Source organism: Cygnus atratus, chromosome 1, assembly GCF_013377495.2.
Source record: "Cygnus atratus isolate AKBS03 ecotype Queensland, Australia chromosome 1, CAtr_DNAZoo_HiC_assembly, whole genome shotgun sequence".
Lineage (NCBI taxonomy): Eukaryota > Metazoa > Chordata > Aves > Anseriformes > Anatidae > Cygnus > Cygnus atratus.
This window is the reverse complement of record NC_066362.1, coordinates 55,298,050-55,317,360: the sequence shown is the minus strand read 5'-3', so window position 1 is coordinate 55,317,360 and position 19,311 is coordinate 55,298,050. Positions and strand designations below refer to the sequence as shown.

Sequence of the window (19,311 nt, the reverse complement as noted above, 5' to 3'; positions counted from 1 at the left end):
ACTGCAATTGGTCTTGCAGCCTGCAGCTCAGGCCCTGAAACAGCAGTCCCTCAACGCCAATGTGAGAGAACCACCTTCAGGAGGACTGACATAATGACATGCAGGAGCCAGGGCCATGGGAGCACCCCTGCTGCAGAAGTGAGCAGAATCAGGTTCAGTCTGCACCTGGGGAAGGGAAAACACTGTCTGGACTGGGCTTGGCTTCCCAGAGCTGGAGAACTGAGACCGAGCAGGGGTTTGGGAGGGAGTTTTGGCAGGGTTCTCTCTCTCTCTCGTTCTGTGCTTGTGATCCCCAGTGGGAACAGAGTGGTGGGCTCTCCTGCTTCAATGGCAAATGACTCTGAAGCATCTGGATGTGTCTGGCCCCTTTCTCTTCAAAGAGCTAGGGGTGACACAGCGGAGGACTGTCCCACCAGGCCACCATTTTACAGCCAGCCTACACTGGGGAAGGGCCACGGGGCCCTGAAGCTAGGGCCATAACCTGAGGGCTCTGTGACCCAAAATTGCGTCTACAGAAAGTCAATGACATACTTTGGAAGGCCAACAGACTTCTTTTTGGAAAGACAGTATCTTCTCTCACCGCTCCTACATCTTCCTTGTGCTACAGGAGACCAGCAGACCCCAGTCTACTCAACACACTACGGGTGTGAATGCTGACATTAGGGCCATGTTTCAGGCTGTAAAACTGGCATATCTAGTCAGGATAGAGAGAAGCCAGGATGCACCTGGGCAGTGGGAACTTTTTAGCCCTTTCTATGGGAGCCTTTTGTGTAGGAAGTCCCAAGGAGGGACACGTTCCCAGAGGCAACATCTTAGCTTTAACTCTAGGACCCTAAATGCCAGCCACATCCCACTGGCAGATTTAGAACAAGCCAATAACTTAAGCTGGGGTCATAAGGTGAGGGGTGAGAGATGGTAGTGTCCCGCTGTAAATGCACAGATACAGGCCTGGCTGCGAGAGAGTGTGAGGTGGGAGACAATGTGGCAAGTTTCACACTCAATGCCTGAGACTTGACAGGCTCATTTCCAAGTGTTTTGCAGTGGTTGCGGGCAGTAAAGAGAGAGAGAGGAAGAAGAAGAAGGCCAGAGAGGCCTTGGGAAGGAAGAGAGGCAATTAGTCAAGGCTGGGCTTGACCAGGTACCCGTTGAAGGTGATGTACACATCGACATCATCACTGTAAATGGCATTCTCCCGCTCCCGCTTGTAGAGCCTCACCCAGACCTCATCATTTTCCTGAAGCTCCAGCATGAGGCTCTGGCTCTGCATGATGCTGCGGTCACTGGGTTGGGCGTACAAGATGACTGCCTCTTCTTCATTGTGCATGATGTGCATGTAGGTCTCCTTGAAGTTCCAGGTGTGGACATTGAGGCTGAAATAGTACAGGCCACCTACAGAGCAGTAGAACTTGCCATTGAACATGTCAAAGTGGCTGTAGAGGTTGACGAAGACAGTGTCGAAGATCAAGACCTGGAAGCCCTCGCTGCTGTGCAGGGCTTTCTTGCGACCAACGGAGAACGCAGCGTACTGGTGCTTGCAGGAGTCCCCTGCTGTGCCCATCTGTCCTTTGCTGCCTTTCTGGCCCTGGGCACCTCGCTCTCCTCGTGGCCCTTCTTTGCCCCATTTCCCTGGCATCCCAGGCTCTCCCCGGTCTCCTTTCTCTCCTACAAGAGGAAGCAGAGAACACAACCCCTGTGTGATACCAGAGGGAGAGGTGGAAGTGGCAGTGAGAAAAACCAATGAGGAAACAGGACTGCTCGAGGATGGGGCAATGCTGGAAGAAGGAATGTTCCTGAGGGTCACCATATCATTGTGCTTTATGGAAAAGGAGCCAGCAGAGCTATGGGTGTGACTGGGGTCTCTTTCCTTACTAACCACCTGATATGGCCTTGCTGGAGGTATTGGGATCTGTCCCTAGGAGACTCCAGCCCAAGATGGAGCACAGCAGTGCAAAGTGCTGCTGGGGCTCTTGACCTCTTCTTCATCCTCCATGCTCTTTTACCCACACCACAGTCCCTGCCCCTCCTACACACATCTCCTGGGACCCGGTTATCCGTGTAGTGCGAACACTGTTCTTGCTGCAGGCTGGAGAAAGGGATGAAATTCTGATGCCTGTCAGAGAGTATGACTACAGAGGGGCAAGAAGTGGGGCTGGAAGGAAAAGATCCAAGGTGAACTTGGTGGGTGGTGCACTAAAGTTTAGAGGACTGATACTGTGAGGATAATAGCAATATCTGGGCATCCTGTGTAATTAAAACTGCAGTACTACCCTGGGGTTCATGCATGGCCTGTGACAAGCTTGTGCAGGCATTAATACATTGAGAGAACAGCACCAGGACTTACTTTGTGTGTAGAGGGAAGACACAGGTCAGCTTCCACCAAAAGTGCCAGCATTCCAAATTTGTGCCTTGTTCCCTTCCTCCTGTCCCTCCCCTGTGTGGTTTTGCAAAATTGCTGGTGCACAGATTTCCCTGCAACACCCCACTCTAGTCCAGACCTATATCTGCCCCTGGACACACTTGTGAGCTTTGATGGGCTGCAGCTATTTCCAGGCTGGGCAGGGGAGGGAGGACATCTGCCCAGCCAGTCCAGGGGAACCGCAGAGCAACAATGAGTGGAGCAGGATCCAGCTGGGAACAGGCTTTTGCCCACAGCAAAGGCTCGAAGGGGAGCCCTGGAGGGAGGAGCTGATCTAAAACAGGGAGCCTTTTCCCCCTAGCCAAGCCAGCCACAGCAGGGTGGAACAAGCTGGCCCCACGCATGCCTTGGCACCCCAGGGACCAAGATGGGCACTTACCCTTCAGTATGGTGATGTTGATATAGGGACGCACCTCTGGCATCGGGTAGGGCAGGTGGCGGTGGCTGGGAGGGTGAGGTGAGGCATCCGTGGAAGAGTCCAGCGGGTCACAGCAGCGCCTGCAAGCACCAGGGGCAGGTTCTGTGAGGCTGGGTTCATCAGTGGGTGCCCCAAGGACAACAAGAGGGAGGAGAAGGAAGGCCAGGGGTGTGCGCAGGTAAATTATGTCCATGGTGACCTGGGAAGATATGAGGAAGGGCTGGAGTGAGGCATAAGAAAGGGAGAACACGAGGGATGGAGCAGATATCACCAAGAAAGTGATACTGGTGGCTGGAGCCAGTGGAGGGACAAACTGGTATTGTCTCTTGGAGGGTGTTACATGCTTGATGTCCCTGGAGGTTCAAGGCTGCAATCTGAGTAGCAACCACATGGCCCAAGAGGATGCCCCACGCCCTTCAACCCAGACCGATGGAGAGTGGAAGAAGGCTTCACCCTCAAAGCCTGTCTCGAGGCAAACCACTGGAGCCACTCAAAGGCTCTGCCGCCAGGCAGGGATAGAGGAAGGAGACATGGCAAACCACAGATCTCCTTCAGCAAAAGCTCTAGAAAAGTGCTGAATCTGTGGGGAAGGCTGTAAAGAAGTTCTCCAGACCTCCAGCTGCCAGGTATCAGCCATTCACAGGTGTTATAACCCAATGCCCCAGCTGGAGCCAGACCCACATGTCCCTGCAGAGAGACCCCTTCACCGGTGGGCTGGGAACTTATCTCCAGCCCCATCCCTTCCCCACCACCAAATCCCATCCCTCTGTGTTCCTAGGGCCCTCCACCAAGCTCCCCTTTCTATCACAGGAGGAGAGCCAAAGCCCAGCGCCTTGCCCAAAGGGCTGGCTGACTCCTCAGAGCCGCAGGCCTTTGCAGCAGGTCCAGAGAGGAGCTGCTCCCCTGGAGAGGGGGAAGGAAGCAAAGAGCAGAGCAGGCAGCCCGCAGAGAAGTGTGTGTGCAAAAGACAGACACGCAAACATGCTCAGAAACCCCCTCTCCCAGCCTCTGCCCCCCTTGCCTCAGCCTGCACCCCAGCACAGCTCAACCTGGAGGCTGAGGGCTCCCCTCTGCGCTCCCCAGCCCCTGCTCGCTGCCTTCTCTCCACACGCAGCACTGGCCCCTGGGCCCATGGCTCCAGGAGCCGGCTTGGCAGCGGCTCTGCTCAGCACTGGCAGGGTGCACAGCCCGGGCTTGGACCTGCTCCCTCCCCTCTCCTCTCCCTCCCTTCTCCTCCCTGGCTTTGGGCGCCCTCCATTGCAAACCAGCTTAGGTTTCAGTGCTTCTTAACTCTTTCCTAGGTGGTTTCTTTTCACTTTTTATTCTCTCTGCCTTTTTCCTTCCAAAGAGCCTAGCCTGATCTGTGAATTGCAGGCAGAATGGGTTGCACCCTCTGGAAAGGGTGGGAAGGCAGCAGGGCACTGTGTCATCCTGAGCATCTTGTGGTGGGATGGTGCAGGATTCCCCCCTCTGCCGGTCCCCTGGGTTAGCCCCTTGCCCCATGAACCAGCCCTTCACCTGGCTGCCCATTCTCTCTCCCACTGATTGTCCCCAGACTTCCCCTTCTTCTTCCATTCTCTCCTGTACTGTTTCTTTCTGGGTGTCACCGCAGCCTCTCACTCCATCCACTCTATTTCCAGCAGGCTCATCTGCCAAATGGGAGAGGCACTGGCTTTTTCCCTCTCTGGTCACCCTCCTTCCCTGGGCAGAGCCCCAAGCCTTGCGCTCGGGCGCGTGTCAAACCCCGGTCATGTCCCGGGCAGAGAAGTTCACACGGGAGGGGTGTGCTGGCCCAAAGCTCAGCACCTCTGCCGCCAGCAAAAGCTGAGGCTCTGCAGAAAACCCTGGTGAGGGTCTTTGCCCCGATCCTCTTGTGCCCTTGGGGTGAGCACCACGTGGCTGCACTGCGAGCTGGGGTGAGGGCCATTTTGGGGGGGCGGAAGGAGATTTTAGGGGTTCTGTGGCAAAACTGGATTTGGGAACCTATACCCCGTGCGGGTGCACATGTGCATCCTTGGAAGGCAGAAGGGAGGGTGAGCAACAGTTCTTTCTGCGGGGGCCAAAAGTGCCAAGTCACCACTGCACAGTTTCCAAGGGAAGCTGGAGAAGACTTCTAGGCTTCTGAGTGGAGAAGGGTTTTGTGCATGCCTACGCGTGCTTGGATTTTTATTTATTTATTTTATTATGTTTTTGTTTTCCTTCTCCCAGTTGTTCGGTTTGGGAATGGGAGGCCCTGCTTCCCAGAGAGTGGCTGGTGCTTGGCAGGACCCCAGCACCACTGGAGAAGCAAGCGGAAAAGTCTGGGAAAATATGTGCTGCAAGCCAGGGGGAAGGGAGGGAGGGGGCTGGGAGGGCTGGAGATATTCTCGGGCTGCCTGTCAGCCTGTAGCTCAATGAACACGGAGCCAACATGCCTCCAGCCGCGGCCAGAGGGGGCCTGAGAAGCTCCCTGCTGTGCTCGCGAGCTCCCGGCACCGAGCCTCCCACCTCTGCCTGTGCACCGGTTTCCCCTTCTGGAGAATGAGAGGGGGAAGAGGGGAAGGGGCAGAGCAATGCTGGTTGCTGATGGAGCCTCGCCAGCTTACAGAAGCAGTTCACTGTGTGATGAGTTGTATTTTCTGCCCACTGCTGCTGGGGATTTCCACAGCTGACAGTACTATTGCTGCTAGCCTATACATTTTCTGGGGTGCAAGAAAACTTGGAGGCTCTGACACTGAAGGCAAACTTCCTCTCTGTTCATCAAAGCTTGCAGTGCCTCACTCTCCCAGGTCTTATTTCCAAGCATGACATTACCTCTTCTTGCAGCTGTCTGCCTTGTATCTGACCTCCTCCACCTTTTTAGGGGAACAGGCAGCGCGAAAGCGGTTGCCTTCATTTCCCTCCTACCTCTCCATCCACACACATGAGGTGCTGCTCACAACCAAGCAAATATTCTCCATGAAGGACCTCACTGGCTGGACTTTTGCCTTTTTCTCATCTGTCTGGAAGAGCAGCAGTGGATGGTGAGCAGGACCTTGTACCCCATGTCTTGTCCAAGCTGAACAGGGACACTCAGGGAGCCAGCAAAGACTTGCTCTGGTGGCATTGCTCTGCTGGGCAGCAACTTGTGCCAGTAAAAACACCTTTGCCAGAGAAATATTGCCGTGCTCCCTGAAGGGAAGGGGCTGTGCCAGCAGTGTTTTGCCAGTGCAGCCACTTTCACAGGAGGTCTTGGCTCTCATGGCTGCGTGCTCATATGATGGGTTTTGAGAGCTCTATCCACTGTCTCCGTGCCAGCCACACTTCTCAGCATAACCCAAGCCTGAAGGCACCCTGTGTGCTCAACCAGCCTCTCTCTCCCTTGTTGCACACTGCCTTGGAGGCAGCCCAAGGAAGCTCTGGCCAGATTGGACAACAGCAATCCCTGCTCAAAAGCAGCTGCTTCCTCCTCCCGCGTTTCCTTCCTTCTCCTGAAGCCCTCCCCTCAAAGGAGAGTGTAGGAGATAAAGCCTGGATCTCCCCCAGCGAGTCCGTGCATCCTATTAACCCTGTCTGCCACAGGTACAGAAGGAAGGAAACCCCTTGGTGTCTCCCCCTCCTCCACACTCCCTGTGTGCAGCTCAGCTCCTCCCGCACACGTGGACCCCCTGCCCTGCTACCCATGCAGGAATCCACCACAAACCCACCCCTGCGGCTCTTCCATCAGCAAAACCCAAGCTTTCCCTCCGCAGCAAAGGCACCTTCTGTGTCCGTCCACACCATGAGGCAGAGGAGCAGCCCCTTCCCTTCCCCTTCCTGGCTGCTTCTCCTGGACCAGGGCGCCTTTCCCCTTCCCCAGCCCTCTCCCCCCACTCTCCCAGAGCAGCGCAAGCAGGAAGGGGAAGCAGAGGAGCTCTTACCTCCGCACCCCTCCGGAGGGGTCCCGTGCTGGGTTTTGTGTTATCCTCAGCTGCTCCTGGTTAGCAGCGCGGGGAGGGAGGGAGGGAGGGATGGAGGGAGGGAGGGAGGGAGGGAGGGAAGGAGGGAGGGAGGGCTGGCGGGGCCCAGCTGACTCCAGCCAGATGCTCGCCAAGTGCTCTTATGTAATTACCGTCCTTTCCATCCTGCCTCGGAGGCCTTGGTGAGTGCCTCCCCCCTGCGCTGCCCCGTGTCAGGCTTGGCTCGAGCTCCCTGCCTCCTTCCACCCGCCCCGCGCTTTGCTCAGCGCAACAGCTGATTCCTTCTGGAAGCAAAGTTCACGCTCCTGGCTGCTGCCTTCGCCACCCTCAGGGAGGGAGGTCGCACGTGCCTCAAGGAGCCGGGGCTGGGGACTCTCCTCCTCTTCATCACTGCCCGGCCCTGGCCTCACTCTTGGTCTCGCTCTTCCTCAGTGCCTGCAGATGGGGAGGAGGACACGTGGGGTACGGAAAGGTGGCGGTGACTTTCCGTGCTTTGGGGTGCCCCAAGTCACCCTGTGACAGCAGCAGTCCCTCTGACACATCCCAGCTCTGTTTTCGGGATGGCTGATCGTCCCAGGCCAGATTGCAGAGAGGGGTGGGAAGACAAATCTTTTCCAGCCCGCGGACTTGTGCAGCAGCCAGTCCCTGCTACCCAGGAGCACCAACGCTGCGTGAAACTGCTGGCGGGGGGACAGCTGAGGATGTGCAGGCTTGTTGCAAGTCAGCTGCGTGGCTACATTTCCCTCATAGCTGCTGCCCGAGCGGGGCCTGGATCAGCGAGGAATGACACGTTCCTTGGCTTTACGCAGCCTGCTGCAGCGTTTGAGGGCACTTCTGCCAGCAGTGATTTCTTCTGTGGCCTGCTCTGTCAGCGTGGCAGCCTGGCTTTTCTCACATGGAACAAAGCCTGGCAAAGCTGATACTTTTTTTTTTTTTTTGAGTTCTTTCTTTTTTTTTTCTTTCTGTTTGTTTTTTTTTTCCTTTTTTACTGTGCGTTGCTTAAACGCCACGTGGAGCAGCTGGAAGAGCCATTCACCTGTACTCACAGCTAGAGCAAAACTCTTGCTGGAGCTGGCAGTCTCCAGCACTGAGCATGAACGATGGATGCATGTGCTCGTCTCTCACCTCCTGCTGCCCCCACAGCTCATCTCAGTACCACGCCTGCCAAGCACATCTGAACGGGATATCCGGGACCTGCTGGCACCCTGCATCAGCTGGAGATGTGCTGCAGCTCAAGGTGCATCATCCAGGCTGCCTTCTCCCCACAGGTGGCTTCTCCGACTCGAGTCTCCCATCCTCTGACCCCACCTGCATGCTGCATGTGAGTCCACTGAGAAAAGAAGCTGCCAGTTTCCACCCTGTCAGCTTTCTGGCACGGGACTACAAGCGCTAACCTTACTGCAGGCAATGAGACTTCACAGTCTTGTGAGCATCTAGACCCCATGCCTTGCCTTGGTTGGAGATACCAGGGGATGCTGCAGTCTCTTTGAACCAGTTCTTAAAAATAATCTTCATCCAAGCCTGCTCTCTTCTGCTTCTGTGACTCTTCCTTAGAGCCCCTCTTGCTTCATCAATGCCTCCTCTTTTCCCCATCCACTCTGATCTAGACCCAGGTGCTTCTACTCTTGTATTGAACCATCCTACACACGCCCCTAGCCCTCTCCTGGGGACAGCGGGCAGCTATTAACAGTAGCTCACTACTGGGGGCATCTCATATCTCACAAGGAGTGCTTTGAAAGGTGAACGGTGGTTAGGTCAAGAAGATTTTCTCCAGAGGTGCCCATGAGCTTTCTCACCACAGAAACAAGCACTGTGTCAAGAGGTGGGAAGCTGGTGTTTAAGAGGTCACAGAAACTCCCGGGTCTGCGATGGATATTTCCAGCTGCAACCATCCTGACACCAGGGCGGCTGAAACAAAGAGGTCCCACCATCCTGAACCGGGTCCTAAGCCTGGTCAAACAGATTCTTGCCACATTCTGCAGGCATTTGGTCCACCACGAGCACGGTCATCACTCTGGCCTCCAGGCAAAGGGCAAGGGCACGAGTATTGTTCGATACCTATGCAGCAAAGCACCGTGCTTTGTGCAGCAGGAGGTGGCCAGGGACAGCATCCCTGTGGGTGGCAGCAGGCTGGGTGCTGGCACACGTCCCTCTGTCCCCTCTGCCAGCTTAGCTTAAAGACCGCTGCAGGGAACAGTGACAGAGCAGAGATGAAACGGCAGTGCTGTATGTGACTCAAGGCACATAGATCTCCTTCCCACACATCCCTGTTTGTGGTGTACAGAGGGACGTGCCACAGCTGGCTGCATGGACATGCCGTGTGTATGTGTATGTGTGTGTGTGTGTGTGTGTGTGCATGACGTGCTGAGTGTGAGATCTGAGCGAGCCGGCTGTGCGCTGCGTGGCGTTTGCATATTTTATGCTTGGGAAGGCAAAGAACACCAAGTTTTCATGAGCAAATATTTGCATATTTTCCACTCATTCGAGCAGAGAAAGCATTTCAGTTCTCTGTTGCATCCTCAGGAGAGCCAGGAGCATCTTCTTTTCAGGGGGGCTTCCCTTTCTTGATCTCCCTGCCTCTTTTAACTGCTGGCTCTCCTATTTTGACAACAGGTTAACTGCTTCATCCCCCTCCCCACACCCTGTTTTTCCAGGGTCCTGTGCAGCAACTGACGCAGAAAGCAGCCAGGACAGTTTTGCATTTGTCTGTGCTGAGCTACTGCATTACCCTGCTGATTACAAATACACCGGCTCCCTAACAACAGCTTCAAATGACATTAAAGTGTGGGCTGCGTTACTAACAGCCTGGAAACGTCCCCTCGCTGCAGGACCCCCTCCCCTACCACTGTTTCCTGCCCTTCCAGCTTCTCTCTAGCAAACCCACTGCAGAGCAGAAGGGGTCAAAGGGAGGGAGTCCGAAGCTGCCCAGTGCAGATATTGGGATGGCAGAAATGTGCTTGGGGGTGTGTGTGTGTGGGGGGGGGGGTCATCTGCACCATCATGTTGTCAGCTCGCAGTTTTAGGCTCTGCCTGGGCTGTGGGGGTGTGGATGTGCTGTCTTCTCGCGAACACGCTTGGGCTGAGACGTACAGGAGTTACACACGTGTCTAGGCGTGCGTGCATCCTTGTGGTGGCCACGTATGCTCTCATGCACTCACAGATATGCATGAATTAAAAGCACCCACAGACATGAATATATATATATATATACACATTCACATGGTCACACATATCCACGCAGTCACATAAACACTCATTTACATATATGCATATGCATCGCATGCATATGCCTCTGTGTCTGCTCCTCTGCACTCTGACGTGTGCATATGAGCTCTCGGCAGCCAGCAGGATGGGCTCCCCACATCTCTCACACCCTGTCTGTGATCAAACACTTGCTGGGAAGAGACATTGCACAACACTGCTGAAATCACTGCGGCCTTTTCTAGTCTTGCAGCTCCCATCTCTACGTGATGAGAATAAAACCCTTTGTGTGGCGCAGAGATGGAGCCCTTATCTCCATGCCTCTGCACCCAGAATAGAAAAATCCATTTCCACATCTGACTGGAACAAATCCCCCCCCAGCACATGGCCAGAATTTCACTGAGCCGCTGCGCGCGGTCCCTGTGGCCTTTGGGTTGCCCAGAGCCAGCCGTGCTGTCCTCAGGAGAACCACAAGGGCACCCGGATTAGTGCCATTGTCACAGAGATGAGCCGGGGACACACCAGGAGGGAGAAAGAGCTGAGGAGAGAGGCCAGTGTGGGGAGACAGGGAGGTAACCTTCATCATTTCCAAATGCCTTTTAATTGATGGCGATACTTTGCAGAGTTTTGTAGCGTTCATATTCTCCTCATGAATTTCAGGCAAAAATACCTTTTTTTTGGCCCCCTAATCTTATTTTTGGTTTACCTCATTTCACCTCTCCCCCCCGTCCCCCCCCCCCCCCAAGATTGTCACTAAAATATAAGCTGTGGTGTAGGGGGGAGAAGGAAACCAAAGACAGAATAATATGGCACTTGTGATCTTTTTTATTTTAAACTCCTGTTTAGACTAAAGACCCCCAATTTTGCTTTCCTCAGCTGGCTCCCCTGCAGAGCTGCCTTTCTAGTGGGCTCACATTCCCTGTACCAACATGATGTCTCTTTGGCGTTGCAGTGCTTGAGCTCTTCGGAGATGTAGGTGTTTTAAGAAGCCAAACAGTCGGTGGAGTTTCTCAACTGGTGACTTGCAGCAGATGGACCTGCAAAGGCGTGCGAAACGAAGCCTCAGCTCGGTTTGGTGGGGAAGGAGAGCATCTCTGCTAAGTGTTGGCAGCCGGGGAGCTCCCCCCACCTCCCCAGGCAGCTGTGCAGCTGCTCCAGAGAAGGAAACCCTTCCCATATCTGCCTCCCATCCCGCTCAGCTGCCTCCTGTGAGGTCCTCATCCCCTGTTTCACACCTTCCTCAGTGCCTGGTCATCAACCACCGCCATGCTCCCCAGCTGACACCATTTCTCTTCTGTCCTACAGGTATTTCTGTGCCAGTTGTGCCCCTCGTTCCCCTCGCCCTACTCCTCACTGCAAGAGGCACAGCACAGGCCCCTGTTTAAAGTGCTGTGTTGTCCTTGTATCTAGCCACTTGGTAGCCAGGCATTTCTGACTTTCTACTCTTTGTCGCCTCTTATAGAGGCAGGAGCTTCTGCAGCTCGTCTTCGTTCTGCTAGGATTTATTCATTGCTCTTCATCCAGCGGATGCTGCAGGAGCTTCCCAAGCCAAAAAATAAAAAATAAAAAATAAAATAAAAAGAGGCCTTTTTAGTGCAACAGATTGTGTATCCCACGGCCATGAATAATTTGGCTGCTTTTCTCACTGGGGCCCACAGCGTGGGGAGCTGGTGCATGGATGGAAGGAGGAGGAGATGTGAAGATGCAGCAGAGGATAGAAAATGGCTACCAAGCACTTTCTTTTTTCCCCAGGAGCTGAGCCACACTCCTCAGTATATGACTGCCCACGCTCAGGGGAGCAAGTGCACTTTGCCAGAGGAGCTAAGCAGAAGGTGGGTGGTGTCACTGGTAGCTCAGCGTTGGCTTCTGAGGCTGAGCCTAGAGGCGTGGATGGCTTGGCACCAGGGTCCCAAGCTCAGAGAGGAAACAAGAGGGTGGAGGAGTCACAGGGACAAGTGTTCTCGGTCAGGGAGGTGGTGGCAGTACCAGTGGCTGAGAGCTCAGCTAAATGTCTTCATCTTGGTTATTTTTGCCATCCCTTCCCACCCTTCCTCTGCTCTCTGGCCTGGCCGAGGCATGTCTCCTCGCCTGAAGCCCTGCTACAGTCCTCTCCCAAACTCAGGTGTCCTGCACTCCATTCCGCTGAAACCTGCCAGACCTTCACGTCTTCTCACAAAATCTTTGGGTGACCTTGTCTCATGCTTCCTTGCAAAGTCATTCTGTTTACTTCATCCTCAGCTACTGCAGCTTGTTCTGCTTCCCAGTTCAGTGCTTTTGTCCTCCGACCCAGCACCCCTGCCCCAAACTATCCCTTCATGCCTTGTGATTTCTCTTAAAAAACCTGCAAAACCTTTCTATTACCCAGCCAGCTCTTGTCACTGACCCTCCACAGACTTCCTCCTTCAACATCTCCTGAGCTAAGGGAGGCATGTCTCCTCCTGATGGGTCCCTCCTTTCCATTCCTCTAAATTATTTGTGGAGGGAAGTGCCCAGACACTACCAAGGGCATTGGTATGAGAATCTTCTTGGTGGCTGTAGCTTAGCAACAGCATTCATGGAGAAGTTCAAGGTGTGGGGACAGACACTTAGCAGAGCCTGCAGGAGTGAAGCCAAAGTGAATGGAGAGACTTTCATCCCACCTGCCCTTGTACATTGCTGCTCCTCCAGCCTGCGCACTCAGCCACCAACAGCTTCCCTCCAACAATGTGCACAGAAGCAAGCTCTCCCCCAGCACTCACAGCGACACACGTCCTCTCACATTCTTACACAGCTAGTCACACACACACACACATTGCCATATATACTTGCATACTTTCACATACAGCCACCTTCCTGCACACACAGACACATCATTTCTTCTCCATCCAGAGACAAATACCCTCTCATTTGCCACAAGAACAATCACTTTGTAGTATTTCCCAGACTCCTGCAACCATAAATCTCACACACTGGAGATCTCCCAAGATCCCTCTGCTCCCTGCCCCCTTCCTCTACTGATACGTGCTTTGGTATTCTGTACCAGTCAAACATTCCTCCGTACAGAGATCAGAGACACTGTGTATTCCCCGGAGAGCCAAATCTATATCATCCCCCTTCCTCTTAACACACAGAGTGGCTCTGCTCAGTTGGCCTTTAAGTCCAAAGGCTTTTTGTTTATTTACAGTCAGGCAGAGGAAGAGGAAAAGGGAAAGGGTGCTTCAGTTTGTAATAAACCTTGCCTCCAACCCATGCCTCGCTGGCTTCTTTTTTACCCTTCTTACATCATCCACCAGGGTGCAGAGTCACCAGGAAAACCTGAAGTTTGCACAGTTCAGGAAAGAAACATCCCATTTGCTGTCCCAGGTAATTCTCATCAGCCTGCCCAGAGTCCATGAAAACCCTAGGAAGAAAGAGCAGGATTTGAGTAGTCAGAGTGGCCTCCAGCCAGGACCAGTGCAGGAGCATAAGCTGTCCCTAAGACTTGCTGGAGAGCTAGAGAAGGGTCAGCCATTCATGCAACTGGCTGGCGTGTCTTAGCTGCAGAGAATTTTCCTTCCTGTTCTTCCTTCAGGGCAAACTGCTTCTCATGTTCGTAAGGAAGATAACCGAGGCACTGTGATGCCTATTACAGATCTTCAAAGGCACAAGTCACATATACCTATTTGAAGACTTCCTTGAAGTGCCCGACACATGGTAGCTGATGCCCTTCACAGCTCAAGGTGGTCAAAGGTTGGATCATGCAGTGTAGGGCTGACCTTGCTCTCTCCATACTTCAGTGCCCATCACCTCTGCAGCTCTCCCTGGACCCAGTCCTTCCTTTACCTGGTATCAAACAGACCTCAGGTGTCCCTTCCAAAGCCAAGTGCAATGCTTTGCTTTTTCCACAAGCTCATGGAGCCCTCTTCATCCTTAAGCATAATCTTGACCTTTAATATTCCCTTGTATTGACCTTTCCCATTGTGTTTGAGGTGGAATAGCACAGAGGGTGAAGGGGATCCCACGTCTCAATGTCTCTTTCCCCTGCACCGTTCCTTTCATCATAAATAACTGACATGCAGCTTGTTGCTCTTCTCAGAGCCCACAGGCTGCTCAGGGAGTGGTTTTTGCACATTGCTCTCTCCTGCCCCATGGCATAGTGGTCGTTCCTGCCTGTCATTGCCGTTCTGGGCAATCTTGCTGATCTCTCCCTCTTCCCCTTCATCATCAGTCTTCTCTGGCGGACATGCTGGCACTTCCTGGCTCTGGACTCGGCGGGATGGCCTGAAGATGGCCCTTCGGAAGCCCTGCTTGAAGCGGTAGGAGAGGAAGCCGTAGATGATAGGATTGGCACAGCTGTTGGCATACGGCAGCACCACCACGAGGAAGTAGACACCGAAGAGGGATGGCTCCTCAGGCAGTGGGCAAACGACATTGATTATGTTGAGGACGTAGAATGGAAGCCAGCAGAGGACGAAGACGGCCACGACAGCCACCACCATGCGAGTCACTCTGCGCTCTGAAAGCTTGTGCTTGGAGGACAGAGCCCTCACCCGCCTGCCGGAGGAGCGGACCTTCACGACGATAAGGAGATAGCAGAGACAAATCACCAGCAGCGGCCCGAAGAAGCCCAGGGTGGCAGTATAGACGATGAAGCCAGCTCTCCACACCGAGGCAGGTTCTGGCCACTGGATGTGGCACGTGCTCATCCCTAAGGGGACGTCTGAGAAGACCACCACGGGTAGCACCACTATGGATGACAACATCCACACGGTCGCACTCACGGCCTTGGCTACCCGTGCCGTCCGCCATTTGGAGGACTTCCCGGGGTGGACCACGGCCAGGTAGCGGTCAACGCTCATCACCGTCAGGCAGAAGATGCTGGTGAACTGGTTGATAGCATCCACGGCCATCACCAGGCGGCACATGAAGGACCCAAACGGCCAGTAGGACAGGGCATTTTGTGCAGCCAGGAACGGCAGGCCCAGCATGAAGAGCTCATCGGCTAGGGCCAGGTTCAGGATGTAGACGTTGGTCACCGATTCACTCACCGAGTGCCGCAAGACCACATAAATGACCAGGGAATTCCCAACCAGCCCCACCACGCAGACAATGAGGTAGACCAGGGGGATGAGGACTCCGCTGAAAACCACACTGGGGCTGGCAGTGGTGGAGCTGTTGGGGGTGGTGAAGCCTGCCCAGCTACCAGAGGCATTCCCCTCCTCTGACACTGCCGGCGTGGGGAGGCTGAAAGCAGAAGTGTCCATAGCAGAGGCAGGGCAGAGGGCGAGGGGAGGTCTCCCTGCTGGATCAGTCAGCAACCTGCATGTGAGAGGAGGAGAAGAAAGGGTATTTACACTGGGGATATGACAGCTGACCAAGCCACAGATAAAATCTCTGCATTAACAGTCTGTGAGTGTGGACAAGTGTGGGAAGTCAAGGTGGGTTTGCAGATGCTGGCAGCCATGGGAACATGTGGGACAAAAACGATCCCATCCAGGCCTCGGAGGCACAGTGGGCATGGAGGGATAAACAGGGACATGGCTCAATGTGTGCCAGTGGATCTTCTCCTCTAGGGAAAGATCCTCAGGGGAAGAACCATGCAATAGGTTTGGAACAGGGGGGAGTCGCTCTTTTGTGTCACGCTAGTTTGAAAGTAAAGGAAGAGCTAGGTTATTTTGGGTACTCCAAGAGGGATCGGTCCATTTCTCTCTCTTGTCTTTCTCTCATTTTCTCTCTCTCTCTCTCTTTCTGCACCCTGCAACACACTGCTAATGGAAGAGGCTCTGCCTGCCCCAGCTGTTCACAACACCAAAGCAGTGTCCCAGCCCTCCTAATGTGGGTTGCCCAATTGCTCGTCACATCAGTGTTTGGCATAGAAACAGCACTCTCAGCTCACTCAGAGAGAGCTTTGAGCAAACAAGCTCTCAGCTCTCCACCAGCTCTTTGCTGACACTGGGTGAGAAGTTGCAGGGAGAGAAGAGACAGATAAGGGAACGACGTGCCTTCTGTCTTTAGTCAAGGCTCCAGACATGTAACAGCGCCCAGCATATACTCCAGACCAGAGACACCCTGGCATACCTTAGGCAGGGGAGACGTGTGATGCTTTCCCGATCACTCCAGCTCTGGTGAATTTTTCTGGACTGGCAGGGTCACCGTCTTGATGCACCAGCTCCTTGGAAATGATGATGACTTGGTGGAAGAGTGCAGGGACCCTGAGGCTCACCTTTACACATCCCGACAGATCTCTTAGGGCCCTGAAGCTCCTTTGTTCTTGAAAGGAAACCTGGGGATCTCAAAGGAAAGGACTCCCAATATTAACAACTTTTAGGAGGCTAGAAACACTCCAGAAACTTTTCTCAAAGACAGGATTTTACAGAGCATCCCAACATTGTTCACACGTCTTGATAATACAGCTTTTTGTCTTTTTTGTTGATATCATTCTGGAAACCTCAGGGGAGACCTGAGTTTTGGATGGATTCCTTGAATATCAGATAGGCAAACCCAACAGACTCCACAAAAGTACCAAATCTTATGCTGAAAGAACCTCATCTGACAGGTCCCACAAAAAGACAACTGGGCAACTATATCTTAAGCTCATTCTTACTGGATATTGCACAAACATTTCCTGCTATACTTAAATGGGCTTTGAAGGACTTGAATTGTTTAGGATTTTTTTGCATGTTCCTTGGGCTGTGAAGCACTGTCTTAATGGAAGACCATCTCTTGGGGTCCTGCAGTACTGTGTTGTCCCACACATCATGAGTGGATGCAATAAATAAGCAGAGTAGGAAATGATTTGATACTCAGTTTCTAAGCTCCAGGATCTTTCCTCTGATGTTTTTTCCACTGCTGTTCCAGTGACGCATGAGCCCATTAGCTCTTGTTGCAAAGGGGATGGCAGTGGCTGCTCTAGGGAGAAAGATCCCTGTGACAGGTGGCAGAGACCAGAACAAAGTGTTCGTAAAAAGATGATCCTCTAAAATGCGAGGACATCATTAGGAACCCCTGTGGATGTTCCTCCTTCATGCACAGGAATTTCCAAAAAGATATTTGGAGAAGAGCCCCACGGATGTCAAATATGGATAAGGACACTTGCTGGGGTGAAAAGCATGTGGGGAAGTGTCTGGGGTCTAGACCTCAAAGCTGGTTGCTCAGGCTGTTGTTTAGCAATACATTAAAGCCAGCTTCAGAGGTCCAAAAGCCCTACCAAAAATGCTAAAGCATACAGCACAAAACACAAATTCTCTACAATCTTGTTCTCCTGCTCAAACAGCTATGGTGGAGAAACTTCGTCTTTTAGCAGGCATGGTCTGTCTGCGCCCCTCTAACTTTGTTGAGTACCATCTACCAGCTCAAGCTTCACAGCAGATATTCTGGCTAGTTTTAAAGAACAACCACAGGACATCAGTGCCTCATTTGGGTCAGATCCACACTGCTGGCTGCTTTGGCAGCACCCACATAGGTAGAAAGTGGTGAGGAAAATTGGCCTCAGACTGAAAGTGTGCATCTGCTTGGGGTCTGTCCCTAGTGATGTGAACAGCACCTGTTGCAAGAGGCTTGGGATCTCCTAACAAGTGCTGCCAGAATGCTCCTGGCCCATACAGCTGGAGAGCAGGCGTGGGCAGAGAGGTAGGGAGGGGCAGGGAATTGGTGCCACTGATTTTTTTAGGGATAAAAATATGTATTTTTTTTTTCTATATTTCTGCATTGATTGGGAGGAGGAGGGGGATACTAAAACCTGATTGCAAAACAGGACAAAAAGCTGTGAGAGACCACTGAGCCCAGAAACTTGCAAGCCCCTTGCCACCCTCCCCTCCTGCCCACCTTGTTTCCCGTGGTCCCATCCCAGCTCAGCACGGCCGCTGCCTCCCTGCAGGGCTGAGCAAAATGGTGTGGACCAGGCTGCACTGGCAGAGCAGGGGGGTCAGCAGGCTTCTTCTCTGGGACTCGGAGTTAACTTCTGCGTGGACTCATGCCCGCGGGAGACAGCTGGGAAGAGCGGGCAGAGCCGCCGGGTACTTACGTGTCGTTGGAATGCATGTTTTCCTCTGCTTCACCGGGGAGAATCCGTGTCATAGTTTTCCCCTTCCCCTCGCTTTCTTAAAAGCAACTGAGCAAAGCAGTCCCAGGAGGGAGCAAGTCCTAAAATGTCCCGTCAGCAGAGACGCACGTCCTCCTTCCTGGGCCTGCCCATTGCCCCTCTCTGACTGCTGCGGGACTTCGCCTCCTCAGCCCCAGGACCCACTCATGGGGGGGACATGGCCGTGAAGGGATGCCAGACCCCCTCATCCCCACACTGGTGGCTCAGCGGACCCCGGTGTGCCCCCCGGTCCCCTGTCCATCTGCAGGAGAGGGGGGCTCGGCGGCTGGGGGTGGCAGATGGAGAGGGGTGGCAGCTGCTGGGGGACGGATCCTGGCGACCAATGGGCGCCAGGCGCAGGAGCAGCGGCAGGAGAATGAGAATGAAAGGATGAGCGATAGGGCATGGGAAGAGGAAGAAAGGGAGGGGAGCGACCGGGATGGAGAGAGGAAGCGGAGAGAGAGAGACAGGAGGGAAGCGAGCGGAGAGCGCAGGGAAGGGGGTGGGAGACAGCAGGAGTGGTGATGGAGGAGCGGGGTGGAAGGAGGAGGGAGCCGAGGGGAGTGGAGGGGAGATGAAGGAAGAAAGGGATGCTGAGAGCAGCTGTGTGGTGGGAGAGTGGTGTGGCAGGGGGGGATTCAGCTCCGCCAGGACCTCCTCAGCGAGGGGCGATGGTGATGCAAAGCGCTCTGCGAATGCCCCCCTCCCCGGGAGCTCCCTGCTCCCAGCATCTTGCAGGCAGGACCGGTGCTGCGCGGAGCTGCAGGCTGACAGCAAAGCCTTCTGGCTGGCAAGATGCTCGGAAGCAGGGGTGGTGTTGAGCACACAGATCCTGCTGCCCTCTGCTCTGCCCCTCGAGCACCTCCAGCGGCGGGCAGATGGGCAAATAGGGGGCTGTCTGTCTCAGCTTTCTCCCTCCCCTGGCTCCCTGCAGAATCTCATGTCTTTTACACCTTCTTTGGAAAAAACAAACAAACAAACAAACAAACAAAAAAAAACCTACATAGCCCCAAACTCGCCCATCAATTTTCATCTGTGCTGCAAGGGGTGGACCCAGAAGAAATGGGGCAGGGCAAGAAATTCAGCTCATTTGTAACTGGACTTCTCCAGGAAGGAAGTTAGGATTTCCCCATCCCATTCCCAGCTCTGAGTGCTTCCCTATACTCCTCACCCCTTCCCTACCCTGCAGCCTACAGCGATGACTCCCTGTACTGTGCAATCACCCAGCTCTTGGCATTTGGCACTGCTGTTCTGAGCATTTGAGCTCCTAGGGCCAATTCCAGCCTCAACAGAAGCAGTGAGCATCTCTGTTAGACGAGCA

General features: G+C 53.8%; 2 protein-coding genes across 2 annotated transcripts; both read right to left on the bottom strand.

The window, feature by feature from the left end:
• Positions 1–1,114: 1,114 nt before the first annotated feature.
• C1QTNF6 (C1q and TNF related 6) lies at positions 1,115–3,027 on the bottom strand. Its single transcript, XM_035551980.1, has 2 exons — positions 2,796–3,027; positions 1,115–1,662 (listed from the first exon to the last, which is right to left on the bottom strand). Exons 1-2 carry the CDS (start codon positions 3,025–3,027, stop codon positions 1,115–1,117), a joined length of 780 nt encoding a protein of 259 aa, XP_035407873.1.
• A 10,941-nt stretch (positions 3,028–13,968) lies between these two features.
• On the bottom strand, positions 13,969–15,174 carry SSTR3 (somatostatin receptor 3). The gene has a single exon (XM_035551969.1). It carries the CDS (start codon positions 15,172–15,174, stop codon positions 13,969–13,971), a length of 1,206 nt encoding a protein of 401 aa, XP_035407862.1.
• Positions 15,175–19,311: the final 4,137 nt, after the last annotated feature.

Coding starts and splice junctions, on each gene's coding strand:
- SSTR3 (XM_035551969.1), bottom strand. CDS start 15,174: ATGGACACTTCTGCTTTCAGCCTCCCCACGCCGGCAGTGTCAGAGGAG.
- C1QTNF6 (XM_035551980.1), bottom strand. CDS start 3,027: ATGGACATAATTTACCTGCGCACACCCCTGGCCTTCCTTCTCCTCCCT. Junction 1,663..2,795: donor CAACATCACCATACTGAAGG/GTAAGTGCCCAT, acceptor TTCCTCTTGTAG/GAGAGAAAGGAGACCGGGGA.